Source organism: Myotis davidii, unplaced genomic scaffold (genome assembly GCF_000327345.1).
Source record: "Myotis davidii unplaced genomic scaffold, ASM32734v1 scaffold17, whole genome shotgun sequence".
Lineage (NCBI taxonomy): Eukaryota > Metazoa > Chordata > Mammalia > Chiroptera > Vespertilionidae > Myotis > Myotis davidii.
Genome location: NW_006288624.1, coordinates 3,461,900 through 3,472,958, shown reverse-complemented (window position 1 = coordinate 3,472,958; position 11,059 = coordinate 3,461,900). Strand labels below are relative to the sequence as shown.

The window sequence follows — 11,059 nt, the reverse complement described above, 5'->3', positions numbered from 1 at the left end:
GCCATAACATTATTTTCATTGCTACTTCATAACGGTAATTTTGCTACTGTTATGAATTGTAATGTAAATATCTGATATGCAGGATGTATTTTCATTGTTACAAATTGAACATAATTAAAGCATAGTGATTCATCACAAAAACAGTATGTAATTATATATGTGTTTTCCAATGGTCTTAGGCGACCCCTGTGAAAGGGTCATTCGAACCCCAAAGGGGTCGTGACGCACAGGTTGAGAACCGTTGGTCTAGACCCTCATCCCATGCCTCCCCACCCAACTCTGTGCACTTCGCACACAAAACTCCCATTTGGTCGTCTTTCCTTTGGAGGAACAACAAGTACCCCTGGGGAATCCCAAGAGGTGACAAAGAGGGAAATTCCTTCCTGGAGCCTGTCCCAGAAGATGGGGCCCCGGGGACCCCTGTGAGACAGCAGGGTCCCGGGAACCAGGCTGGCATGCCCACAGGTTGGCTGGGGCAGCGATCTGCCTGAAGTCACGGGGGCCACCTCCGTGGAGCGCCAGGGCAGGCGACCCGAGGGCGGACAGTCCTCTGCTCTGTGCTGATGGGTGAGAACTCGGGGAGCTACACAGACCCCGGCCCAGCGAGCTGACCGGCAGGACAGGAAGCATCGGGGGTTAGGGGCCACTCATCATAGGCGAACAGCAGCCACCACTGTGATATTTCAGGGATAACGCTCCTCCTTAACCTCGTATCCTCCTCATTCATCTTGAAACCCTGGGCTCCGGTTATAAACATCATGTGTCCGTTTATCTCGCTGGTAGACTGAGTGACGCCTGCGTTTGCAGGGTTTTGGGAGACAGGCCCTAGGAGCCTCGGAGCCTTGCCCATCCCTCAGAGCCTGTTGGCGATTCCGGAGTCAAAGGGGGCTCCTTTTGGACGAAGTCTGGGGGAGTTCCCACGTAGGCCTCCTGGGGACTTTTTACAAGGTCCAAGCCCTCCTCTCAGCCTGCCCCCCTCCCCCACCCCCAGGCTGGCCTCGCCAGGGGAGGCAGCCTAAGAAAACCCATCACTCTAACCAGGAAGCCTGCCTCTGGGAACAAAGCATGGACATCATGGAACAAAAAGGGCCTTTCTTTAGAAAAGGCAATAGCCCACCTGCAAACTTTGGTCTCCCCCTAGAGGGACAGCCTGCCTCCCCCCCGCCCCTCCCCCCCGACACACACTATGCTACCAGGAAGCAGGCTGGAATCCAGATTTGACTTTAGAGAAAATGACAGGCACAATCTCCAAACTCTGACCCTCCCTCGCTCTCCCTGCCCAATTCCTCCCCCAACAAGCAGGCAGGCAGCCCTGCAGGAGGAGCCGGCGAGGTGATGGGTTACACCTGCTCGCACGTGGGTCCCTGTGTGGAGAAGGGTTCCCTCACCCACCCTCCCAGCCCAGGAGGTCAGAGAGACCAGCCGGGAAGGACAGACTTGGTAAGGCCTCCAGGGCATAACCCTGGAGTGAAGGGCAAGAGAGACCCCTGAGGGTGGGACCGGGCCTCCCCAACTTCCAGGTGCTCTAGCTTTTCTCTGCCTGTGGCTACAGGAACCCCAGGCGGGTATTTAGGAAGGAGGCGCCCACCACCTCTTAAGAGCCTGCTCTAGGTCAGAAGCTCAGAGAGATTTGTTCCAGGGAAGAACAACTCACCCCCCGAGAAACTTGGAAATCGAAGCAGCCCCAGAGTCGGCTTCAGGCTGAGAGGGAAGGGGACCAAGAAGCAGAAGGCTCAGCTCTTCCCGGAGGTGACAGAAGGGACCCACACAGGTCCGATGGGCTGAGAAAGTGTCTGAGCGGAACAGCCAGACTGATGACTTGCAAGGGCCGAGGGAAAAGGCTGTGGCAATCTGTGTGTACCTTTCCTAATTTCCATTTTCATGACCCATCTAAGCCACACTAGCTTATCTAACACAGTCATATGTTTGGTTTTACGTTAGAGTTATTCTTTAGAAAGCATGGGCCATGATTCCCGGGGTCCTTAGAGATCCCAAATGACAGCCTCAGCTGGGCCCAGCCAAGCGCTGCTCTGAGAACAGCTACTCTGCCGGCAGAGGCACCGTCCTCAGTGATGGTGATGTCAAACCACGTGGCCAAATGACACACGTGTGGCCCACAGCCCACAGATTTACACGAACGCCACAAAGACCTCATCTGTGACATTTTCAGCCAGACATTTCCCAAATCTAACTAGAATTGCCTACTTCCTTCCTCCCAAGTCAGCACCCGCCCTGGTGTCCTGCCAGGGCGTCCCCCAGACCAAGTGAGCGGGCCCACAGCAGCTCAGCCCTGTCCCCGCTGCGGTCCCTGCTCCAGCAGTGGGACGGGACCCAGACCAACACTAACGTGCCCTCCTCTTGCAGGCAGCCCTGTCACACCTGGAAGCTTTGGCACGAGCGGTGACCACCTTCCCCGGTAGCACAGGCTGCCCTTCCCATCCTCTCTGAGCCTTTTGCTTGAGGGCTCCTATTCGGCCCTAAGACTCAAGCTCAAGTGTTTCCTGCTCAGCAGTCTGGGTCCTGCAGCCCCCACAGGTCTGCAGCCGAGCTGAGCGCTGGCTACACAGCAGCCATCCTGCCTCCTTTTTTTAAAAAAAATATTTTATTGATTTTTTTACAGAGAGGAAGGGAGAGGGATAGAGAGTTAGAAACATCAACCAGCTGCCTCCTTCACACCTCCTACTGGAGATGTGCCCACAACCAAGGTACATGCCCTTGACTGGAACCGAACGTGGGACCGTTCAGTCCGCAGACTGACCCTCTATCCACTGAGCCACACCGGTTAGGGAGATCCTGCCTCCTTTTATTAAGGGCTTTCTCAGATGGACCATGACTTCCTTCAGGGCAGCTGGGGGTTTCTTCCCCTAGAAGATTCACAACAGTAAATAAAGCAACTGACAGGCAAACGGAGGGTGCAAACAGCACCTTCTAAAGGCATCCAGAAACACCTACAGCTCGAGCCTGAAAGGGGAGTTTCTCAGAGACAGTTCCCACTAGACCAGGGGTGGGCGAACTTTTTGACTCGAGGGCCACAATGGGTTCTTAAACTGGACCAGAGGGCCGGAACAAAAGCATGGATGGAGTGTTTGTGTGAACTAATATAAATTCAAAGTAAACATCATTACATAAAAGGGTACTGTCTTTTTTTTTTTTTTAGTTTTATTCATTTCAAACGGGCCGGATCCGGCCCGCGGGCCGTAGTTTGCCCACGGCTGCACTAGACCATGACCATGAACTTTAAAAGCTTCACAAACGGCATCAACAGAATCTGCATGCTGCCTGCCCATTCTAAACCCCTACAGGGAAGAGGAGAGGAGAGCCGAGGAAGAATTAGAACCAAAGCCAATGGTTCAAACTAAAGTTGGTCCTCATCTGACTAGGAAAATCCACCAGGCACACTTGCATGCCACTCACCTGTGTGGGTACACGTACTGCTACCTCTGCACACACGTGTACACACACGTGTACACACACGTGCAGGCAGGCATTAGCCTCTGCTGCCTTTCTAGTTCCACTGCCCAAGGCTTGACAAGAGAACGACAGGGGAGGGGAGGGAGGGCAGCAGGCATGGTTTCGGCAGACTTCCCCGCGTTGGCTCCAGGCAGGGAGTCCGTCAGGACAGGGTGTGTGAGTCTGAAGGAGGGAGAGGAGGGTCCCCCCACCCGTGGCCTGCTTCGCTCTAAGCAGCTGCCTGAGCCTGGGAAGTGGTGAGGGGCGACTCTGGGTGAGGCCCTGACCCAGGACGTGAGAGGAACACCACCACCCCCACTGCCACTCCCCCTCCACCCAGCTGGGGGCCCTGTCCTCAGACGTGGACAAAAGGAGCGTGAAATGGTTGCAACAGGGAGGAGTGAGAGGGCAGAGGGCGTGGGGGTAGGTGTATGAGATTTGGGAGAGAGGAAAGCAGGCTGCCACACACACACACACACACACACACACACACACACACACACACACACACACTCCTCCCAACCAGGACACAGGGAAGGCTTCAGAGACAGGGAAGGCCAGTGTCAACCGGCCTGAAGCCCAGGACGGAACCCCTGGAGGAGAGGAGGAGGAAGGAGAGCTCAGCCGAGCCATGGACACCGGCAGCCAGACTGTCTGTGGTTACCAGGGCAGGGAGTCCCCTGAGACAAGCAGATAGATGCTGCTCACATCCCGGCTAAAAGGTAGGGGGTCCGAGGGGCTGGAAGAAAATGACGAGAGAGAGCAGCAGCAGAGGTGGGACAGAGAGAAAGAGGAAGCGAGAGGCAGGCCAGAGGAGAGGCTGCAAGGCTGGGCATCCTGGGAGGGCCGGGCACCTGGGAGGGCACCTCCGTCTCAGTCAGCGCCAGTGAGGCCTGGAAGGAAGGCGGGGAGCTTTGGGTGTCCGTCCAGGCCAGGAACGGATGGTGCCTCCGTGTAATTTTTTAAAGGCACCTCTTCCTCGAGGCACCTTTGCTGGAACACTGTCATATGGACTATGTGAGAAGGCATTTTTACTGCGTCTGCGGGATTCTAGCGACACACCTTGCGATCTGCATTGTCCACGGTGCACACAGGCCCTCCTGTGCAGGGTGCAGCTGCCCCACTGCCCGTGGCGGGCCTGGTGGGAAGGGTCAGGCAGGGCTCTGTGCCTCCGGCCTGGACACCAGGGAGAAGGCAGGAAGCCTTCTGGCTGCCCTGGCCGCTGGACTATTTGAGAGGATGGTCTGGCCTCAGTGGGGTGGAGCGAGAGAGAAGCGAAGGGGGCCTGGGGACTTATGGGAGCAGACAGGAAGCAGAGCCAAGAGCTGTGCTGCTGGGATAAGGGCTCTTGTCCAGGGCGGGAGCTGAAACCACAGGCTTCCTTCCGGGCTGTGATGCCCACTGTGCCCAGAGTGTAGGGACAGGGATGCCGGCGGCCATCAGAGCCTCCGGAATCTTCAAGTGTCCTGGGCACCATTCGGAGAGCGCCCTGCCCCGTGAAGCTGCGCCTGGGGTACCTGGAGGATGAGGAGACGGGCAGAGGCGGCAGGGAGTGTGGGTGAGGCCGAGGGAGAGCTCACCTTCTGCGCGCCCGAGAAGGCGCGGCAGTGACATGAAACATTAGGTCACATGGCCTTCCCATCCCGCCTTAGCGTGCCCACACATCTGCGGAGAGAAGGAGAAGAGGTTGAGGAGACAGTGAGACAGTGGGCAGCAGCAGCACAGAACACACCCCATCGCAGGGGGGACAGAGAGAACACCAGACAGACAGACAGGAGTGAGGCAATGGCAGAGAGAGGGGAAATGAGATGGGAAGAGGAGAAGGGGCATGGGGTGGGGAGAGCAAGGCTGAGACAAGGGAGGGAGAGAGAGCATCGGGGCAGACTGGGAAGAGGGGGGTGAGAAGGGGGGTCCCCCCCGTCATGCATGTCAGGATAGGTCACTCGGACGCCGTGCCGAGGACGGGGAATTTGCCGGAGCGCATGACAGGTCCACGGCTCAAAGCTGTGCAGGCCAAGCCTGTGGTCCCATGTCCACGGCGACCTGGATGTTGTGTTTCTGGGTCCTGCCTCCGAGGGGCCTGGGAGAGGGCTCCTGCTGCTGGCTAAGCGTGGCCAGGGGAGCACTCATGTCTTCCACGTCTGCACGTGAATGACGCCCTCCGTGTGCGGCCTGGTGCAGTGCGGAGCAGGCACCGCGGGACCTTACCTCCGGCCTCCCGGAGCCAAACGGGGCCGGGACACTCGAAGGGGCTTGCAGCTGCCCCCTCCCTTCTTCCCTCCATGGGGTTGTGCTTGTGTCCAGGAACACAGAGCAGAGTGCCCCTGCATGGGGGTCCTGTCCCTGGCAGGATACGGGAGGAAGCACCAAAGCCCCAGGGGCCGTGCACAGATCTGCCAAACCGTGTCCACGCGGGAGAAAGGTGGGGGCTTCCTGACATCTTTGCCAACACGTCAGTGAGGACAGGAGGCACCTCCCCGCGTCTCCCTCTCAGGGGACGCCCTGCTCCAACCGAGGTGGGGCCAGAGGGCATGCTGCCCCCTGTGCCTTCCAGGGCCACCCTGGCTGATTGCACCCACGCAGCCCTCCCTGCTGAAGACAGCTGTCCGGGTCCCAGAAGGTGAGCTCGTGCCCAGTTTTCTCAGAGAAGCAGAGGAAGATGAGAGCACAGATGCAGGGTGGGAGGGTAGAGCAAGAACACACCACGTCGGCACCAGGGGCTCACTCTACCAACGAGACGGACCATCCTGACCCTGTGGCCAGGGAGGTGGGGGCGGGCAGGAGGTGTGCTGGGCAAGGAAGGAGCAGGGGCCTCCAGTACCTTCTGGGCGCCAGAGAAGGCATGGTAGAAGCTGGACACGTAAGTCATGATGGCTTTCTCATCCGGTCGGGCGGTCCCCACGATGTCTGTCAAGAAAAACCTGGAGTTAGAGCTGGTGAATACGAGGGACACCTCCTGGCGGGAGGCTCGCCGAAACACCAAGCATCTTGCTGAGATGCTGAGCCTGAATCTACCAGCTTCTGGCATCGGCTACCACTTATGGCAGTGGTTCTCAACCTTCCTAATGCCACGACCCTTTAATACAGTTCCTCATGTTGTGGTGACCCCCAAATTCATTGTTACAAACTGAACATAATTAAAGCATAGTGATTAATCACAAAAACAATATGTAATTATATATGTGTTTTCCGATAGTCTTAGGCGACCCCTGTGAAAGGGTCGTTCGATCCCCAAAGGGGTTGCGGCCCACAGGTTGAGAACCGCTGACGTATGGGCATACGAAAGGCCGCGGAATGAAACGGTGCCCCGAGGAAGCAGGGGCCAGCTGGGCCAGCTCTGCAGCAAGTCCAGGGGCAGAAATAAAAGGAGTAGGAGGGAGGGTGACAGTGCTACAGATTAGAAAAGGCATAAGAAATAGAGCAACTAATTGCCATGTGCAGACCTTGGTTGGATCCTCATTTAAACAAATCAACTCTAAAAAGAGATGATGGGGCCCTGACCGGTTTGGCTCAGTGGATAGAGCATCGGCCTGTGGACTGAAAGGTCCCAGGTTCGATTCCGGTCAAGGGCATGTACCTTGGTTGCGGGCACATTCCCAGTAGGGGGTGTGCAGGAGGCAGCTGATCGATGTCTCTCTCTCTCATCGATGTTCCTAACTCTCGATCCCTCTCCCTTCCTCTCTGTAAAAAATAAAATATATTTTAAAAAATAAATAAAAAGAGACAATGGGGAAATGTAATTGTGAGCGGCAACGTGCGAGGTGCGAACACTGCCCCGTGGTTGCCTAAGGAAACAGCCACATGTTAAAGGTACACAGTCCGAAGTATGTAGCAATGAAACACTGTGACGTCTGGCATTTGCTGTAAAACATTTCAACAAAGAGAACAAAGGAAAAGAAAAAATAAAACAAAATCTCAGGAATTGTTCTGTCTGGATGACAGGTATATGGAAGGTCACTGTATTTACCTCTCTGCTTTCGTATGTATCTGAAAACGGCCCCACAGACAGACACTGCCACAAACTAGCACATCGCCCATCTAGTCTCTGAAAGGGCCATTCATCGTCCCAAAAAGTCACTTGCTTTTCCCTAAGTGTCCGTCCGGCCTTCCCCCACCTTCCCTTACAAAGTTAGGTGTGCATACCGACACCCACCGGGGTTACTGTGTGTGTGTGTGTGTGTGTGTGTAGCACACGTGTTAATAAACTTGTTTGCTTTTCTCTTGTTCACCTCAGTGTCAGTCTAATTGACGCGACCCAAGCTGGAGAAGGTAGGAGGGTAGAGGGAAACGATGTCTTCCCTTCCCTACAGCGAAAGAACACCACGCTCCACCCCGGCACCCGCTCCCTGACTCCAAGACGGAGATGAGAACCATCCTTCGATGAAGGAACAGCCTTCAGCTCCAGCTGTCACCTCTTCCTCCAAACCTCAGGGAACTGTGGGGTCCCCGACACACAGGTGACCCCACAGACCAGGCCTTCTCCCTTCCCACCTCAGCCTGCCGGGGCCCACCCCGCTTGGCCACTGGGTGGGACAGAGAAGCGGTGGAGGCCCAGAAAGAAAGCGCCTGTACCTTCGGCATCCAACATCTTGGGGATGTCCAGGTACTTCTCCGCCACATCGAAGGCCGTGTTCAGATTTGTGAGGGGATCGTCCTAGAGGGAGAAGGGGAGGTTAGACAGTGAGAGGTTTGACAAGATACTGGCGACCCGCACAGGGCTGATCACCAATTCTTGGGGCAGAGAGGACTCCTGCCGCCCTGTCCACAGTAGGTGAGCAGGAGCCAGCTCTGGGTGTGAAGGCTGACCTCACCACCTGGGCTCACTGGCTGGAGGGTTAAAACACCATCTTTTGCCGCGGCCAGTGTGACTCAGTGGTTAGAGCGCCTGCCTGCAAACTAAAGGGTCACAGGTTGGGTTCCTGGTCAAGGGCACGTGGCTGGGTTGCAGTTCGATGCCCAGCCCCACTTGGGGCGCGTGCAGGATGCAACCGATCAGTGTGTCTCTGTCACACTGATATTTCTCTTTCTCTCTCTCTCTCTCTCTCTCTCCATCCTCTCCCTCTCTTCTACTCTAAAAATTGATGGGAAAAATATCGATTAACAACAACAAAAATGCCTTCTTTCCTAAATATCCTCAGTGAGGATTAACAACAACAAAAATGCCTTCTTTCCTTCTCAAGCCTTAGTTTGTCAGATAAATGTAGGGTAAGAATACTGGCCTGCAGCCTAAGAAAGAATTGCTAGACATGAGTGTGAGACCAAGGCATTGGCCCAGGTGCCCTCAGTCTTGGCTTCTGGTTTCAGCTCGGCCACCAGCGAGTGGGACTGGAAACCTGACCTCAGTTTCCCCATCTGTTACTGAAAAGTTGGACTAGGAGCTTGGATGCCGCTTCGGTGGTCACAACCCACAAAATTCTGGGGCTCCCTCAAGCAGCCACGGCCTTCTGACTATTCTGATTTCCGCTACTTTCTCTGGGATTGGCGAGGAAGTGGAGGAATCGAACTCTGTGCCCCACTGGTAGGGCTGCAAGACGGTGCGGCTGCTGTGGGAAACAGTGTGGAGGTTCTTCAAAAAGCTAAACATCGAGTCGCCATATGACTCCTCTGTGCCAGATGCAAAGAGCTCTGGAGACGGAGGGTGGTGATGGCGGCACACCAAGGCGGACGTACTGAACGCCACTGAACTGTACACTTAAAAACAGTGACAATGCCTGGCCGGCGTGGCTCAGTGGCTGAGCATCAACGTATGAACCAGGAGGTCACGGTTCGATTCCCAGTCAGGACACATGCCCAGGTTGCGGGCTTGATCCCCAGTGGCGGGCACGCAGGAGGCAGCTGATCAATGATTCTCTCTCATCATTGATGTTTCTATCTCTCTCTCTCTTCCTTCCTTTGAAATCAATAAAAATATTTTTTAAAAAACAGTTACAATGGTAATTTTTGTTATATATACTTCACCACAATTTAAAAAAAAATTTTTACGTGGAAGAAAACCCACAACTTAGTGGGGGGGGGGGGTGTTCCTTATAGGACCTCCCACTCTCTTCTTGGTTCCCCAGAATAATCTAAAGCAAGCTGGTGTGGTCATCCCAGGACTCGGTTTTCCCATGTGCTAAGGTGAGACTCACAGAGACCAGAAAAATAAATGCATTCATTTGGGATGCTTTTAGGAAGAAATGGCTCAAAACAGAGAAGGTGCAACTCTTCTGGGAACGTCTCCAACCGCTTCCAGAATGAAGCACAATGCTGCCAAGCTGTGAAGGTCATTTCCGCCCAGGGCCTCGGGCAGGCCTCCGGCCACGGGTGCACATCCGCCTGCCCCACTCAGTGCCCAGAGACTACCAGGCCCCCACGCCCCCGAAGGCGGGTGCAGGAAGGAAGAGCCTCCCGGCCAGAGCCCCTCAGCTCCCCCGTGCCAATCATGAAAGTACCCATGATGCAGTGGGACCAGCTCTGTGCTAGGATGTGGGCTGGATTTTATTGATGCTACTGAATTAAAGAAACAGAGAAATGAAAAGACACAGAGGACAGAGAGCGGGGCCAGAGCTGGCCGTGTATCGGAGAAAGGCCACGGGACTCCCAGCTCCCACGTGGCGGAGTGCCTGGAGCCCATGGCATGGGGGAGGGTTAGTGTGGTCCCGTTTTATTCGGGGGCGGGAACAGCTGTGGATGAACCGGCTGCTGCCACCCCAGCACGCCCACAGAGGGACACAGAAACATGTACACCTGTCACAAAAATGCAGCAGTGCAACAGTGAGGAGGCATCTGACACTGCCTTTAAAAGACAAAATCGCTATCTTCAGGATTCCTGGCCTCTGCCTGGCTGGCTTGGCCTGGACAGCTTTCAGCTGGCTCGGGGAGTTTTTACAACTGACACTTTTTTCTTTTTTTAAAAAAATATATTTTAATTGATTTCAGAGAGGGAGGGAGGGGGAGAGAGAGATAGAAACTCCAACGATGAGAGAGAATCATGGATCAGCTGCCTCCTGCGCGCCCCACACTGGGGATCGAGCTCGTGACCCGGGCATGTGCCCTGACCAGGAATTGAACCGTGACCACCTGGTTCATAGGTCAACGCTCAACCACAGAGCCATGATGGCTGGGACCCTCCTATCGCGCAAGAGACCAGCTTGGGAAGGGCTGCCCGGGGTGCGCACACCTGGACGCAGCCACACGCTGGGCCAGGAGCGGCTGCTCTCCTTCAGGGGTTGGTCCTTCCAGGGAAGCTTCAGGCCCAGCTGAGGCTGCCCAGAGGCGTTGGGAATCTGCTCCTCTCCTCCCTCCAAACCCTTCTGGCAGCTCCCGCTCCCACACCTTGAAACACAGGGCCCGATGCCACCAGGCACGGCCAGAGCAGTTCCCACACCGGCAGCATCAAGGCTCACCCGGCTAACCGGGCTGCAGCAGGGGCCCTCATGGGGCGCAGATAAGATGGGGGTCTTTGCTGAACACTGCGCTCTCCACGTGTCAGGGTTAAGTGGAAAATACCAGAACAGCCCAGCAGTGTGGCTCAGTGGTTGAGTGTCAACCTATGAACCACGAGGTCACGGTTTGATTCCAGGTCAGGACGCATGCCCGGACTGTGGGCTGAGTCCCCAGTAGGGGGCAT

At 55.6% G+C, this 11,059-nt stretch overlaps 1 protein-coding gene across 1 annotated transcript in view; it reads right to left on the bottom strand.

Annotated features, from left to right (window-relative positions):
• ACTN1 (actinin alpha 1) overlaps positions 1 to 11,059 on the bottom strand; it is a 99,663-nt gene that overhangs the window by 19,719 nt on the left and 68,885 nt on the right. Inside the window, exons 7-8 of the mRNA XM_006760789.1 lie at positions 8,023 to 8,104; positions 6,272 to 6,357 (exon numbers count right to left, since the gene is read on the bottom strand). Of these exons, the coding sequence (XP_006760852.1) occupies positions 6,272 to 6,357; positions 8,023 to 8,104 (168 nt within the window). The remainder of the gene's footprint in view (positions 1 to 6,271; positions 6,358 to 8,022; positions 8,105 to 11,059) is intronic.